This window comes from Achroia grisella, unplaced genomic scaffold (genome assembly GCF_030625045.1).
Source record: "Achroia grisella isolate CSIRO2021 unplaced genomic scaffold, CSIRO_AGI_Agris_v1 utg592, whole genome shotgun sequence".
Taxonomy (NCBI): Eukaryota; Metazoa; Arthropoda; class Insecta; order Lepidoptera; family Pyralidae; genus Achroia; species Achroia grisella.
In genome coordinates, this window is record NW_026712955.1 from 134,979 (window position 1) to 153,140 (window position 18,162).

An 18,162-nucleotide genomic window follows, 5' to 3' on the forward strand; every position below is an offset into this window, starting at 1 on the left:
TGTGCATATATTACACAGTTTTACTAAAAAGTTTTAAGTGTACTGCCGCGGTATGGGCGCCATGGGTCGCGGCCACTTGTTACTGTTGACGCTCTTTGTTGTTTTGCTGCATCCGTCTTTTGGTGAGTTTACCGCACCCCAGTAAAATATATTTACAAAAAATTTATAGAATTTAATATTATATTTAAATTGATGTCTTCAATTATTTATTTTATACTTGATATCATTCACCAATCAGGTTTCTTTTAGAAAATTAGATTTAGATATAACAAAATATAGCGATTAGCTTTATATACAGCTAGTCTGGAAGCAGGACCCAACTAAATATACCTTGCTGTTGATCACCTCGGTAACCCCAAATGCAACACTGCAGTATTTCGGGGATAATTCAGATACGTCAGCACACATTGCGGGAATAACATTCAATCTACCCATTCGTGACGTATCCACACTGACATAAAAATACACCAAAAGATGCTATAAAATATCTGCTCAAAAGAACTACTGACGGAACTACAGCGCTGAATTTCAGCAAAGGTCTTTTAAGCGAAGTAAAATAGCGCATAAAACAAATTGTATAAAAAATAATACATGTATCAAGTTGTGACAGACAACCCAAATACGATATATTTATTACTATTATTATTACTATTACGATTTATATTAATTTTGACAGAAAGGGATGTCTATCACAAGCGCCAACAATATCCTACTGTAAAGATCCAAGAAGAAGCAGATCCAGCGTTTTGGTTGAACGAGGCGCGGCTGGGCATCGAATCTCGTCTGAGTAATACGCTGAACCGGAACAAGGCGCGCAATGTGGTGTTGTTCTTGGGTGACGGCATGTCGCTGCCGACGCTGGCCGCCGCCAGGACCTTGCAGGGCCAGCGGGAGGGACGCACCGGCGAGGAGAGCCAGCTGTTCTTCGAAACGTTCCCCACAACAGGACTTTCAAAAGTATGTGCAACACGGCACAGTAGTAAATGTTCAGTTGATTTTATTCACAAATGAACCGGACAGTAGTGATAGTGATAAAAATATGACGCGCACAAGAGGCCAAAAGGTCCTGTGTTAATAAATAATTATATATTTGAGTTTCACAACCGAACCAGCTGAAATAGGTGACGACTTTTTACAGTGTACCTCTGGTAAAATGTGCAGTATCCACAGTTACTTTAGATATTACATACACTCTATACATATAAATAAAATTGGAGTGTCTGCCTCTAATATTGAAATAACCGTTTTTTACTAAATGTATATGAATATGAATACAGTACATACCCCTAAATAACATTTTTTACAATTTTTGTCTATCTGTCTGTCTGTTCGGGCTGATCTCTGAAATGGCTGGACCGATTTTGACGGGACTTTTATTGGCAGGTAGCTGATTTAATGAGTAACTTAGGCTACTTTTATATTAGAAAAATAAAGCTAAATACCACGCGGACGAAGTCTCTGGTATAGCTATAGTACTTGGTAGATTTTATTGTTAAACTGCAGACATACTGCGTGGACGCGCAGACGGCGGACTCCGCGTGCACGGCCACAGCGTACCTGTGCGGCGTGAAAGCCAACAGAGGCACCCTGGGGGTGACCGCCGACGTACTACGCACCAATTGTACGCTGGTCAGCCCCCAACACTACGTACACTCCATTGCTGAATGGGCACTCGCAGACGGAAGAGACGCCGGTAAATACATGTTCTATACTAAAATTAAAAGTTAACGTTCCTTACTAATGAAGACAGTAACCTGTTACGAGGAATAATATTTAAAACTTGCTGCCGTGGTACAGGTACGAGTAGCGCGGGAGGCAGTCGTAGTTTCCTTTTATACATAAAGGTTGTGTGTACCCACCGTCGCAGTCTAATTATCCTTTTTTTTGTTTATTTGTATTGTCAGTATGTAATACATAGGAATGTGTTAGGTATAGTGACCACGACCCGTGTAACGCACGCGTCCCCGGCCGGCGTGTACGCACACTCCGCCGAGAGAGACTGGGAGAGTAACGCAGACGTCCTCGAAGACTGTCCAATGACACCGAACATGCCCGCTGACATCGCTCAACAACTGGTGCACAGCTATCCCGGAACACATTTAAAGGTTTTTATTACTTTTAATATTACGTGAATCATTATTAGAAACAATATTTATAATTGTAAATTAATGTTATTAAAATTTTAGGTGATTTTGGGAGGTGGAAGACGGGAGTTTTTGCCCGTTACCGTGGTCGACGAAGAAGGAACCGAAGGCAAGAGATTGGACGGCAGAAATTTAATCGACGAATGGTTAGAGGACAAGACGGCTCGCAACGTCAGTCACGAATACGTGTGGAACCGGCGGGAGCTCATGCGGCTGTCGACGTCGCCTCCGGAATATCTACTGGGTCTCTTCGAGGGGAATCACATGCAATACAACCTGAAGGCGGACCCTGACACGGAGCCGTCGCTGGCCGATATGACGGAAGTGGCGATTCGTTCCTTGAGTCGCAACGACAGAGGGTTCTTCCTGTTCGTGGAGGGCGGGCGCATCGACCACGCGCACCACGACAACCTGGTGCAGCTCGCGCTCGACGAGAGCATCGAGCTGGCGGCGGCGGTGCGGCGCGCGGCGGAGCTGCTGGGCGACGAGAGCCTGGTGGTGGTGACGGCGGACCACGCGCACGTGATGTCGTACGGCGGGTACTCGCGGCGCGGCGCCGGCGTGCTGGGCGCGGCCGACGACCGCGGCGACGACGGCCTCCCCTACATGACGCTCTCGTACGCCAACGGGCCCGGCGCCAGGCCCCACCTGCACGGACGCCGCCCGGACGTCACCGCCGAGGAGGACTTCGGTCAGTACATCGACACTATATTGTTCTCAACTTTTATTCACATCTTTGAAAATATTTTAATATACATAATTTAGTACGTACACTGTACCAAGACAACTGTATACAATGTAAATGTGGCACCCCACACTAACAGCTAAATATAATGGATACAGACTAATAGAAATTAATTGCCCGTTATATTTCATGAGATGCCTCTGGAGGAATCTCATGAAATATTAAATTTTATAGCAAAAGACATACCGTACAATAATCTAGAAATCTACCGAACACAAAATTATAATTACTCTATTTTCCTTCATTTAACTGTAGGTATAGAGATAAATGTTATAAATACGGAATAACCTATTTTTATATGGGCACTATAACACCATGCTCTACAACAAGAGCAAACTACACGCCCGCAGACAGGACGTTTACAGGACAATACTTGTAAGATGTCGTTTAAATTGAAGCTTCTTATCAATCTGTCACTTGAGTGTAGTAATTTTATTGCCATTATTTACTGCCAGGTGACCTGGACTGGAAGTCTCACGCGGAGGTCCCGCTGGAGGAGGAGACGCACGGCGGGGAGGACGTGGCGGTGTTCGCGGCGGGCCCCTACCACGACCTGTTCACGGGCACCTACGAGCAGAGCCGCATCCCGCACATGATGGCGTACGCGGCCTGCATCGGGCCCGGCCCGCACGCCTGTCATCATTGATTTATGTTTTTTTTTTGTTTCATAATTTAAAATAATACAGTCTTTTTCTACTTCTACAATTTAATTAATTTTAAAATTTAATAGATTATTAATTATAACATGTATTTCTACTATTTCTAAATGTATAAATGACATACCTACTTAATTAAATATTGTACAATTTTATTCATTAACTATATACAGATAAATAATATTAAAAGAAATAATAACATGCATTATAATAATTTAACATAATTTTCTAATTATCAAACACACAATAAACTTTTCCTACTTCTCTTCTGCTCTCTGTGCCCAATAGGTTCATAATTGACATTTCAGCAGATGCTGAAAGTATACCCAATAACTACCTACTGTAATATTATATAATGCAAAGTACAAATAAATGAGTAAATATAAATATCTCGTAGTCGACTGTCGGGTCATTATTATATAGAGGTAAACTCGGTAAAAAGGTGTATGCGTGTGTATATGTACATACTTCATTCTCATCTACTTCATCCGCCAAGAATTTTGCTTTATAAGCTGTGATGCTGAATACATATCCAACATGCACGACTACGTCGCCCGAGGCACGTTCTTGTTTATTCCGATGACCCCATAACGGCAGTTAATCCATCCACCACCCTTTCCGTCTAGACACACACACACGACACCGTCCTCGCCGGCGAAGATGACGACCTCAACATACCGCGTAGTCAACCGTGCGCCTGCGCGCGCCCGGGTGCTCCCTGGTGCCCCGGTCGCCCCTCCAACCGATCCCCCGTCCAATTCAAGCGAGGATCGAAATTACGACGGCCTGAGCCGAGGTTCGAACCCCTAGCAGTGGCCTTAGACTAAAGTTGTAGCCGTCAGGCGGGAGTTGGCCTTCAGCCACTCCATGCGTCCTTTCTTTGGTTTGGAGTGCCAACTGCCTCCTATCGTCCGATGAAACTGCGGCCAACAGCATCAGAGTAGTTAAAAAAAAGGTTGATCGGATAAAGGCTGTGCAGTTACAGAATAAATGCCATTTTCCTCGTGAATGGCAATGCATAGTTCTGTTCATGTGTACAGGACATTTTACGTTAAATAAAAAGGAAAATTCCTCGGGACCTAATCAAAGGAATAAAAGTGAAGCGTGACACACAGCGAGTATGCCGTGACGAGCAGACAACAAACATATTAGTCAATACACACAAGGACAAAACATGCGTACAGGGGACCGTCACCACTTACTGTCAGATTACTATCAGTCTTGCTTGCTATACTAATTACATATACCATACAAATCATACTACAACTTAAATTCTATAATACATTTGATATTGCTATAGATACTTTTGATACGAAAAATTATTCTGTTAAAGTTCACGTTGGTAGGGCGGGTGGTAGTATGGTGCGGGGGTGGATTACTGTAACGACACTCATCGACAGCTATTGTGGCGGTGACGCCGATTAATGAACATCGCCGGGCGCGGCGTCTATCTCCAGCATCTAGCCTCCGTCGAGTACAAGTGGCTGATTAATTTTATCATTACACACAGTTTTTTAAATAAATGGACATGCTTCTGTCCGACAAAACATCTTCATAAACTTTTGTTACACAATTATATTGACGACCTCGGTGGTCTGTGGTTTAACACACCGCTTGGTCGCGGGTTCGATTCCTCGCACGGTACAAACATTTGTATTCATTATTATGATTGTTTGTGTCAGTCTGGGTTTTTTCTATGTACCTATATTATGTATGTATTTACCAAAAATGTATCTGCTTAGTATATTCTCAAAAACGGCAGTCTTGCCCCAGTAAAACTGAAGAGGCCCGCAGTGAGCAGGAGTGTCATACTACCCGTTTGCCTATCCTGCGACTATTGTCCTTCAGCCGCACCATACCGCGTGTTTACAGTGGAAGAATTTCAAGCTACAGAATTTGACTAGTTCGAGAAAATAAAACGTAATAAAACGCTCGTAAAATATTCTATGTAATTGTTGAGCATGTATCGTATAATTTAAGGTATTGTAGATGTTAGAGTAGATAAGTGCACGCGCAGCACGCGAGCAATTGGCCGGTCGTGAGCGGCCGCCACGCCGAGCCCACGTACTGACATCACTCAGCCATGTACACACAGCACACACGCGTCAACACCACACCGCCCCACACCGCACCACGCCAGCTGACGTTATCTGTGCTCTTTGAAGTATCGATTAGATTGTTATACTAAACATTTGTTTTCTAACCAACTCGTCACACGCGCAGCCCATGCGGTCACGACTAGATAGGTCCACACACACAATGATGGATGGATCGATTTTTTTTGTGTGTACATACCTTATCTGACTTTGGCGAATAGTTTCCTTTATAATTTAAATAAAAAATTTGAATCATACTTGTTGTTGTATGTCACAATATATATTAGACACTAAGATGTTCTCAATACAAAAATATATAACAAAATTCTTAAAAGAAAATAGAATATAAATATGAAATATAAAACTATATGGCCCGTACGTCAGCAACGAACGAACGAGCTGTCTGGATGCAAGAACATGCTACATTAATTAAAAAAATTGTTTGCTTGTTTGTTTATACATGAAAATCATTATTAGATTTTGTCTTGATTTAATATCGAGTCTAATCTTATAAGTTGAATTTAAACACGTATAATATTTGTACCTTACCTTAACTTTTATTTAAACCAATAGTGGCAAACAAGCATACGGCTCATCGGATGTTAAACTGTAACCGTAGCCCGTGTCCAAGTAAATATTTTAATTTCGATTCAACAAAGAGTCCTTTATCTACACCTATGGCTATTGAAGTATATACTTTGGAGGGTTCACTGGTTATGTCGTAACACCATTTTAGGCGCATATTGAATGCAAAATAGATTTAGAACTTTAGAAGTAGGCCGGTCAGCGGTCAACCTAGACCGACAGTAGTGCTGTTGATCTTGGTTTTTGATTTAGATATTGATTCGTTCGTATATGTATTGTTATAATATATAACGTTCAACTAGTGAAGATCTCCACAGAAGCGTATTCCGATATTCTGTCTGTAGCTGACTCTCCAAGGTACAGCAAGAGGATTTCATTCGAACGAAATTTGACGAATTATTACATCAAGTTGAATAAACGAAGTCCTGGGTGCAGCTTGTTTATTACAAAGGAATACTGCAATTTGAATATTCCATTCATAGCAGACGCACTTTGAATGGTAAATTAAAGTTGAACAATTCAATTATAAACAACCACAACTCTTTTAATAATTCAACGCCACTCTTCAATTAATCTTCAGATTAACATCAGAGGCGGCCCTGCTATCAGTGAAATGCACGGCCACGCACCTCTACTACAGTACGATACGAGCATTTGTTTATGATGATGATTTGTTTAGTTAATGTAAATGTTATATATAGCATTTAAAAATAACTCTCTCTGTCTGTATGTCTGTCGCCTTCACGACAAAACTATGTAAAATATGGAAAAGATATAAATTGAATTTGGTACACATACAAAAGAAATTTTATTTTTGTACTTGTTGGATTATATTATTAAATATTCTTTATTTGATCAAGGTCATTTCATGCGGTCGAAGTAGCGGGCACAGCTAGTGCTAAATAAGTCGATACAGTGTGTAGGTATGTATGTCTCATTATATGACAGCGGCGGCGAGTCCGGGCCGCGGGTAACTTGTATGTATATTTAGATTTGATTACAACAACGGAATGATAAACGACAATGTTGCAATGTTACAAATTACGTATACAATGTACATTATCATTTTATTATGAAAACGGGGAGGATATGTCAGTAAGTGATTTGAGGGTGACTCCGAGGGGCGAGACGCCGGCGCGGGTGGTACGGGACGAGGGGGGGGGATGTTGTAGTCTTAAATGTGAGTCAGATGCAAGGAGCGCCGCGGATAATGCTATCGCTACAGTGATATATCAATTATAGGCGGAGAGTGCGTGAACTGCACGCGTGCTGCAGCCCGCGATAAATCTAAACGCAAATGTACCGACGACTCCCTTCAGACCACCCCAACACTATTACATGCCGGTGAACGTACAGCGACTGTCGATCTTACTGCGCTACTCTCACGGTGGATATTCCCCTGGCTGTGGCGCTCCATTTTATTGCATTGGGGCTTTGCAACGAATGAACTGCCAAATCTGAGGCGATGCATTCAATTGTTCGCGAGTGTGCACTCAATACATTTTCGCATTTTAATTTTACGTACTACGAACACAAATTCATTCACATCGCCTCACATGATACTTATAGTAGTGAGATTAAGGTTTAAATATACGTTTATTATTATATAACCTACGACGTTGTTTATCTTATTAATTAATATTATAAACGCGAAACTTTGTGAGTATGCATACACGCTTGTTACTCTTTCAAGCAAAAACTACTGAACGGATTTTAATGGAACTGTACAGTAAATACTTTATACATTAGAATAACATATAAGGCTATAAATTTCATGCGGTTGAATAATTTTTTCCTGTCAATCGGTATAAATTTTAGTAACCAAAATATTTATACTATAGCCTTTATATGAGTTACATTCAGTACCTACTCTATATACTACAAAGCGCTCTACCATTGTAATACAGAGAGTGCCATTTGGACTAAAAAAATGTGCATATATAAAAAACTGTATTATTATAATAATAATAATAAATCTAACATTATTATAATAGAAATATATTTTCCGTTAAGTACAGCTCCGGTTTACGAGATTGTAGCGCAGCATCAAAACATAAATAGCGATATAAAAGATATATCCATATACTCAGCTCACATAAAACAATGTAAAATATAAAAAATGTATAACAAAAACAGGAGAACGGGAAAAGACAAAACATGTGTAAGTTCGTCACAGGCGACCCGAGTTATGAAATAGTTTATTATTGTTATGTACTCACAGCCTAAAATTTCATAGCTTATAAAGCAAGCTATTTGCCGACTAAAACAGGCTACATTGAGGTATCTTCGCAGACAACTTTTTAGCTTGGTACACCTCGGTAAACATAGCGTAACCAACTACGTACTAGTATAGATTAAGGCATGAACTACCTGCCAAGGTTTTCTCAAGAGATTACAGCACGGGGTTTTTAAGAAGGGTATATTAAAGTTTCTTAAGGGTCGGCAACACGCACGTGACATCCCTGATGTCTCAGGCATCCATAGGCTGCGGTAGCTGTTTGCCATCTGATGGGCCGTATGCTTGTTTGCCACCTACGTGTAATACAATATATATATATAATGTGTGTTAATTTACACAGCAAGATTATCTCTGTCGCCTTGAATTCTCATAGGTTTTGTTTTATACCACGTAAGTGGCAAAGAAGCTTACGGCCGGCATAAGCATCTGATGGTAAATGGTTACCGTAACATATGAACGCCTGAAACACCAGGGGTGTCACGTGCGTGTGGCCGACCCTTAAGAAACCTTAATATATCCTTCTTAAAAAATCGCATGTTGTAGTCTCTCGAGAAAACCTCGGCAGGTCGTTAATTCTTCAATCTAAGTGTACGCGGGAGGAAGTTCTTCTAAAGCCGCACTGTCTGACATCACTTAAGTTCCAGCGTGTGGGGATGAATTATTAAAAGAGCGGTGCGATAGTGAAAGGTAGCCGTGGGCATCATATCGAACAATTATTCAGAACACAGTGCGTTGTATATTCGATAGAACACACAAACCGATGCCAAGTCTCGTGTGAAGCTAAGTGGTTTCATACCGTCTGATGATGAGATATTGGGATCATCGACAATCATCGACTTTATTGTCATTCGGTAAACCTATGACAATATATGCCGCGATAGACTAGTGGAATATGGTCTGCCTGCGTCCTGCATGTTGCAGCCGTCAAGTAGATCAATGTATACTGTTTCGGTTGTAGGGTGGAGGTAAGGCGGTGAAATGAAATGATATTGAGCCGTCAGCTTGTTTGCCATACATTAAAAATATTCCTAGTCCTCTGTAAGTTATATAGAGAAGAAATTAAAAAAGAAGTAATATATATTTTGAATTGAAACTACAAAAGTCCGGAATCAGCAATGTGTTTGAGAAAAGTGAACTTTCAACCGCGGAGTCCTGCAGGCGGCCGCGTCGCGTCGTGTCAAACTGAATCGAATCGCATAAAACTGCCGTCGAACTGAACTGAACGAAAACTTTGGCAATTACACAAATTGCTGTTCGCTCATTACGGCGCGCCCCTCGCCCCGCGCCCCGCCCGTCGATCACCCTCACCCCGCTCGTCCGCGACGCATCAGTATTCATTAAAAGCGCAATTAGCGGAGTGCATAACCCCCCGCCGCTGCGCTCCTCTCAAAGTGTAACATTACGAAAATGTCATTCGTCAAAATTTCCCCGAAGACTGTCGGATCCGGGTGAGCTCGAGCCGGCGGTCCCCCGCCCCCGCCCCGCTGGCAGCGCCGCCCCGCACCCCCGCGCCGCCGCGCCCCTTCGGAGGGCTGCACTCCGGCAGTCCCGAGCGCCCGCCCTGGACCGCGCCCGCGTCGCCCGTGGTCCCGAGCCGGCGGCGAGTTCGCGGAAACTTTGTCCGTAGAGTGACTCGCGAGTTTGTCGCGACGGCATCCGCCTCGCCGTCTGCTGACTTCGGAACTTAACACCACGAATGAGGAGTCATCGCGACAAAGTTTTGATGTGAATGTAACAAGCGGCTGCACTCGGTGAGCCTGCACCGGTCGAGTGGAGTGCGCGTGTACTTTACGGTGTTACAGTGATATCTGTCAGCGGATTGGGAATATATTATTGAGTAGGTAACGCTGTACTATTATTAAATGTATTAGATTATTGTGTACTTTTAATTATTGTCTACTTTTTGTCGCGGTTTCGTCTACTGGTAACAGGGCCTCGCAGAAATTGCAAAAAAATTTTATATGTTAAAAATAAAATATTATAAGGTGCAAACTGTAATAAAATGTTATGTTTCTCGTCCGTATATTTTAAGCCTATCAATCACTTAAGTCGTCTGTGAACAGATCGTCTAAATTTCCCAATCAGTCAGTTAGAAAAAGTTCCTTTGTATATATGCAAAGTAACGACGAGTGAGTGTGTAAACGAACAGGTATACCACAGTAATAAAAGTGGCCCACATATGACCAATTAGGTACATCGATTTTAGAAGAAAAAGTGTAATCCATCACATTTAAAATAAGTAATCATGTTGCTAAGTATCAGTTGATATGTAACGTGCAACTGAATCAGATCGAGAATAAATTATATTTGCTACTGTATATAATCCACTGAATATCTCCATCACAACCAGCAGCACTAAGGATACCTACTAACCAAAGCCTCATCAGTCTCAGCTACAACTCATCCACTACCTGCAATAATAATAATTATTATTTTGCTCAATAACACAGTACAAGAGATGAGTAAAGTATAAGATCGTGTTTTACCATAGCGCTGACATACAAAATTATTAAAAAAAATTGTAAAGAAGTAATCCCTAAAGAAAAATCAAGTAATAATAATAATAGTAAATTCGGATGTACTTCTGTATGAAGACCACAGAGATGTATGTATATTATAATGACGTGGTGGAGAGCAGACTGATATGTTAGCTACGGAACTACAATTATTTTGTGCTTAGAAATGAGAATGTTCGAGGGCACGTACACGTGATAAATAATCAATGTACATATTATTATTGACTCACAATTAATTATAAATCGGGAATCGAACACTGGACTGAGTTAAGTAAAATAACACTGTGTTTAGAAATATAAATAGTCTTCATTCAAATAAACTCATTACAAGCACTTTTGAATTGTCATATTTTTGATTCTACCACTCATTCGGAACGCAGATTCATAACAAGAAAAATGAGCAAGAAACTTGTGTGTTGCTCTTCTGAATAGATATTTTTTTATATATAAATAATTACACAATAACAAGTAAGAGGCATGCGATAATCAACATAGAAACAGCTACATACTAATTTTTAGTGTAATCAGATAATTTTAAGTTTTTCTAGAAAAACATTATTATCGTTACCGAACTTTTAATATATTGAATATCCATTTAAATCTTTTATCAAGCAGAGTTAGAACAGACTCTGGTATTTTGTTGTAAAACCTTACGCAATTAACACAATTTGTATGAGTAAACATTTGTCTATACATTAAGTAGGTATCACTACGTCTTAAAAAAACTTGCGAGCAATGTGTGACGTGAAAGAAATATAACGATTACCTAACTATATAGTTACTGAATGTTAACATCCGGTATACACATAGGGCGGGCGGTTAGCGTAGAGCAATGTCTACCGACAACACTATTGCACACATAATACAAAGACATTATAATTTAGAGACAATGTGAGCAAGTGGACTTATCACTAGAAGAGATCTCTTGCAGTCAACCAAAAATAGTGGCATAGCTGGTACTCAGTGGGTAATGACTGGTGCAAAAAAATAATGTCAAACGCTACATACTAAATAAAATTCAAATAACAAATTGTATAACTTGACTATATCCTTATTTTTAAACTTTTTTTATTTAGTACACATTACTAAAATAGATAAACTGGTATTTACCTCTCTTGACAATGAATGCACTATTGGTAAGGTATTGAACCTTAATTTACTATAAAATTATTCGTGTTAAAGTCCGTTTAACTATATTGATATGGGTTTAACTATATCCGGCAGTAGGATGTTATTAGCTGTACTCCTTAGATGTTATTATGTGAGTATATATCAGCTAATCCACGTAAATACATGTTAATCTAGGATATGATTAATATATTTTAACAAACCAAATTTCATTACAACCGAACACCATTGCGTTCGTTTAGTTTGTTGCTTGTTAAAACAACTTACCTTTTATCTTTCTCTAAACTCGTCAGATTTGGATCGGGCAACGTACGCCACGTTGCCCGCGACATACATTTAGAATGTTCGGGACCTTGCCTAAAGGGACTCCTTTTAATAATATATATTAGTTATTATATTATTATTATATTACTTTTATTTTTATATAGATGTAAGCTATAAACTATGTAAATAATGAATACTTGATTGGTAAAATTAACTTTAGAATCGACATTTAGAATTTTAAATGTCTATCTGATCCATAGTCGATGAAGTATATGATGAACTAGCTTTTGCCCGCGGTTTCGCTCGCGTTAATTTATCCCCTTAGGGATAGAATTAATAAAAATCCTTTCTTAGCGGATGCCTACGTCATAGTAGCTTTATGCATGCAAAGTCTCCCGATCGGTTTAAAATTGACAAAGTTTCATCCCCTATTTTATCGCTTTGGTGGTAGAATTAATAAAAATCCTTTCTTAGCGGATGCCTACGTCATAACATCTATCTGCTTACCAAATTTCATCCCGATCCGTCAGTGGTTTTCGGCTGTGCGTTGATAGATCACTATGTCAGTCAGCTTTGAGTTATATATATTTAGATAAATATAAAACAATGAAATTAGTTTTAGTAATGTCCTAACAAATACAAATATATGCGCCGGTGGGCGCGCGCCGTGTTCATTGTTAGTATTCTTAAGGTAATTGAGAACGCAGTTAGCAGTGTAGCCCAGATAGCGTTTCAAATATAACGCGATAATACTAAAGTCACCATTATTAAAGAAAAGAAAGTAAAATTTAGATGCCTAGCAGGTTCTATGTACACAGGAGACGAGGATAAAGAATATTTTTAAAATTAATACTCAAAACGGAAGAAGCTTAAGAGTTTGCACGAAAATACGTAGATTTTAAACTCGAAACTTGAAAATTCATGTACATACAGGCTTACGATATAAAACTGAGGTAGCGAGTTTCACAATTTTTGGGAAATAAACTTTTAAGAGCTTGTGATGGAAAGAAAATTTATTGAAAGCGTAGTGACTGCCTGATTTATTTAAAGTTCTTAGTTAGATTCTTCTATATAAGAATTTACACTTTTCGATATTTTAGGGAAATAGTTCTCATAATTTGGAATTCATAAATCAGGTTATTGAGTAAATTTCTATAGAATAGAAGAAATATCTGAATTGGATATCATTACGTAGACACATTACATTACAATTCTGGCGTCCTGAACAGATTTTAAGCAACCTCTAAGTTTTTTTTAATTCGGTTTTAAATTTTGAAAGATGTGTTCAATAAAGCAGTGAAATTATTGTATACATGTATGCGCATGTTATTATTTTTATTAAGCTTATTTCGAGTTTGAATTTCACTAATTGGTAGTAACAAAGTACTGACATATTTTTATTCTACACCATATAGATTACTAGCTGTGCCCGGGATTCACCCGCGTTAAATTTTAATTTAAAATATATGTGTAAAAATATGTGTTATTCTGATGCATAAGCTATATTATTTTAAAGTTTCATGAAAATCGGTCAGTAGTTGTTGCGTGAAAAAGTAATAAACATCCATATTCACAAATTTTCGCGTTTTAATATTATTAAGACTATTCAATATTGAATGTATACTATTGATGTAATGTTGTAGTTCTGATAGCGTTCACTTTTATTAATAGAACTACAACATTCCCTCCGCAGCGTGTTCCACTAAATTAATTTTCTGTCAATATCTCTGTCAACATCAGGTAATAGTTGTGGTGGTCTCAGAGCATCAGTGCGACACTGAATTACCTAAATCCTCAAGTAAACCGATTAGTTGCACGACTCGAGTGATCATTGCAAACTGTACCTAATGCTAGATCTATACAGTTCAAATTACATAGTGAGAAGAGTCATAGTAGAGCTGGACACCAGCGCAGCTCAACTGTTACACGTCTTGTTTTTCGAGTGGGTCTCTACCTTCTATCTAAGTTGAGATCTGTCTCTGTCCATACTTTGCGAATTCATACATTAAGCGCACATCTACACTATTATAAAGCTTGTTTATACTTTTATACTACGATGATTACAATCTAACATTATCTCCACCTGATGGTGAATGGTTTTGCCTATAGAGTCCTAAAATACCAGGAGTTACGTCCGCGGTGCCGACACCTCAGCCTTAAGGAACCTCAACTATCGCTGTCTGACTGCAGTCACTTCCTTCCCAATACATTCGTTTTGCATTGCTTGACGTTGTTAGTTTTTGTAATATATATTTTGGATAGATAATATATGTCATAATAATATAAACGACAACACGAGATTAGTGTTAATACTGTACGTGCCTCATATTTAATTAATTTTATTGCACGTTTATATTGACTGCGCTGTAATCTTAATTAAGTATAATTCCTCTGCATGCTCCTATATTATATCAACAATTTACAAATTACACAAAGGATTTATACTATTTTATTCATTTCTGCTAACTTTAGCAAGTAATATTCAGTGAAGAAATAGAAATAGAAATATTATTTATTTGAATAAAGTCATTACAAGCGCTTTTGAATATTGATTATACCACTCATTCGGAACGCAGATTCATCACAATAAAAATAGGCAAAAAACTTGTGTGTTGCTCTTTTGAATAGATGTTTTTTTTATATAAATAATTACAGTATAACAAGTAAAGGGCATGATAATCAACATAGAATACGCTACGCACTCATTATTAGTGCAATCAGATAATATTGTCATGGATTTTAAGTTTTTAATTTTTAATTTAATTTTATAGTAAGCTTTTTTACAAAGGAAGTGTTTTATATGACATTAAAAATTTTTCAGGCAGATTTATGATTCTATATTTGATCACATCATACAAAACAAAATACATTTCAACCGGCGATTTTTTATTCTTGATGTAAACAAATACAGATATCACTTGAATTAATACTTCAAAGGACGTTTAAGTATAGATTATTATTGATTGAGATAAGATATATTTATGCATACCGAGATATAGAATTATAGAGGCTTACTTTATAATTGCTGTAGAAGAAAATTAAACTATAAATTATTTGCAATAATTATGGGACCCTGTAGAGGGATTTAATTTAAGCTTATCTATGGTAAATACAAGTTTGTAGAGTCTGTGAGTTTCGAGTTACTGAAGGAAATGTTGGGAACAGAGAGGATTATCAGTTATCGCGTATCGACGTCTGTATTACATCATGTTATTATAATATCAATCACAATCAAAACAAAGATAATATCGGGCGATGCAAAGAAATATTAATCATATTTACGTAGTAACGTCCGGAAATATTTAGGTAGATCATATGGAAAAAAGTGTATTATAGAAAAATACTTGATTACAAAGACAGTGTTAGGTTAATAATGTGTAAGCTAACCCAATACCAAGTATGTTACGGACTCAAACCCCCTAGGTCCGTACAATATACCTACTTGTAGTTGCACAATCGGTGTGGATACAGCGATGGTTCTTGGAAAGTATGTCCCAATACTACAACAGTGGGGGGCAGGGTATTGCTAGCAATGTACCATGTCAGGTTGACCTCCACGCGGTTCCCCTTGGAAACCATTGTGACAAATTCTGGGTGAATTTGTCACAATGATAACTGAACTGACCTCATGCTCATCTTATCATCTTCCACCCACGCATCCTCCCGGCCACCTTCGTGATATCGTCGGTCCATCTTGCAGGAGAGCGCCCGAATAATGTGATTGGATAATTACATAATTAACTGTTATATATTTAATTTATAATAGTTAATTATGTAATTAACTATTATAAATTAAAACAAATCAGTACACATTCAAGTCAATATTAGACATTTATTATACCTTATTTATTATTATTATTATTAGCAAAAATATTTAAATTGATGACGAAAATAATATATCAAGGAATGTAGGTGTATATAATAAAGTAGATTTATATATTACAGATAAGATTATTGTATGGCTACTAAGCTTATTATTTATCAAAATTAACTTAAAATTTATATTTCACAAAGTGGAAAATGAAATTATAAATTCATTGATATTATTATGGGCTCTTGTAGAGGGATATTACAGAAGCTTATCTATGGTAAATACAAGCCTGTAGAATTTGTGAGTTTCGAGTTATTGAAGGAAATGTTGGGAACAGAGAGGATTATCAGTTATCGCGTATCGACGTCTGTACATCATGTTATTATAATATCTATCGCAATCAAAACAAAGATAAGATCGGGCGATGCAAAAACAGTATTTGGTAACGTGCCTACATTTAATACGATAATCTTTTAATGAAATGGATTCGTGACTCGAGATTATGATTATATGTACAAGTTAAGAATTTGAATAACTCAAAGGCCTCAGTATATATGTATGGCCTGTGCCAAAGATGATGCATAACAGAAGAGTGACGGCAGCCGGGGGCAGTGGAAGAGGAACATCTCGATACTTAAAATACTTCCTCCTTTTGCTTGTAGATCTGATCTCTTTCGATCATAGTTCACTTATGGTGGTAACATTAAGTAATTAGTAATTTCACTCTAAGTAGAACTAGGAGTAGTGTATGTAGGCGTACGAACAGCGACCCACGCGCACGCTGACACTGTTCTTGGAACTATCTCATTATTTTCACTATGAACTAATTACTATTTATTACTAGCTGTATCCGCGACTCCGCGGAATTTAACTTTATTTTTCTAAAATAAAACAAGCCTAAGTTACTGCATATTACATCAGCTACCTGCCAATAAAATTCTCGTCAAAATCAGTTCAGTCATTTCAGAGATGTACTGTTTATATTATATATTTATATGCATGTAGTAAAAAACGATTATTTCAATATTACAAACAGACACTCCTATTTTATTTATATGTATAGATTATTGATGGGTTTAGGCCGTTGTCAGGTGCTAAGATCTGTAACACTGCGACCTGTGTACTTGTATCGTGCTCGCCCTTATTCAAAGTTCGCTGCCTAGTAGTAGTAGGGACCCGTAAGGGACAAGAATTGTATGTGAACTAATACGATTACAACAATATTCATAAAAACCCTATCTGATAACTATACGACCACACTAAATCTATAATACATTTTATTGGTGAAATAAACGTTTTTCAATATCTATTACCATTACTTATAGTATTAATTGAATTACATGAATGTATTTTTAACTGGTATCTACCTGTACGTGTACTTTTATTACACACATAATGCAAACAAACAGCTATATTCATGCAATTCATTTACATACATATTATGGACTCTAGTTTCTTAACGCTTATAGTTGACTCCTATTATTTAATTCAAATTATATAATTTGGTTATATATTTATAAAAGAGAGGACGAATTTAATCTTCGCAATGAACGGAACTGACATCTAACTTAGGGCATGTACTAATTCCTGCTGAATGTACGCGACTCGCATACTCTGTCACATAAGCAATAAATTGAAATTCTTAGTTATGCGCATCCATCATTTTAGTAGAGAATTATAAGACTATATTTATTATATTATATACTAGCTGTGCCCGCGGTTTCACTCGCGTGAAATTTATAGTCTATATATTATTCTGATGTATAAGCTATATTACTGTATAGATCATCAAAATCCGTTCAGTACTTTTAGCGTGAAAGAATAACAAACATCCATCCATACTCACAAACTTTCGCGTTTGTTATATTCATAATAATAAGATTTCGGTTTCACTCATATGTTGATTATAGATGTTATAATCATAGGGGATTATAACAGTAACAGAATCAACATACAGAAATTTACATATGGTAATTTA

General features: G+C 37.9%; 1 protein-coding gene across 1 annotated transcript; it reads left to right on the forward strand.

Moving 5' to 3' along the window:
• The first annotated feature begins 13 nt into the window (after positions 1-13).
• On the forward strand, positions 14-3,535 carry LOC131848810 (membrane-bound alkaline phosphatase-like). The gene is made up of 6 exons (XM_059198744.1): positions 14-122; positions 677-957; positions 1,504-1,693; positions 1,930-2,105; positions 2,187-2,835; positions 3,345-3,535. The coding sequence occupies exons 1-6, from the start codon at positions 53-55 to the stop codon at positions 3,533-3,535; spliced, it is 1,557 nt and encodes a 518-aa protein (XP_059054727.1). The 5' UTR covers positions 14-52.
• The last annotated feature ends 14,627 nt before the right edge of the window (positions 3,536-18,162 follow it).

What these genes read in the sequence shown, in the direction of transcription:
- LOC131848810 (XM_059198744.1), top strand. Translation starts at nt 53, where the DNA reads ATGGGCGCCATGGGTCGCGGCCACTTGTTACTGTTGACGCTCTTTGTT. An exon ending in TTTGCTGCATCCGTCTTTTG is followed by an intron (nt 123 to 676) that starts GTGAGTTTACCG and finishes TAATTTTGACAG; the next exon opens with AAAGGGATGTCTATCACAAG. An exon ending in ATCCCGGAACACATTTAAAG is followed by an intron (nt 2,106 to 2,186) that starts GTTTTTATTACT and finishes TTAAAATTTTAG; the next exon opens with GTGATTTTGGGAGGTGGAAG.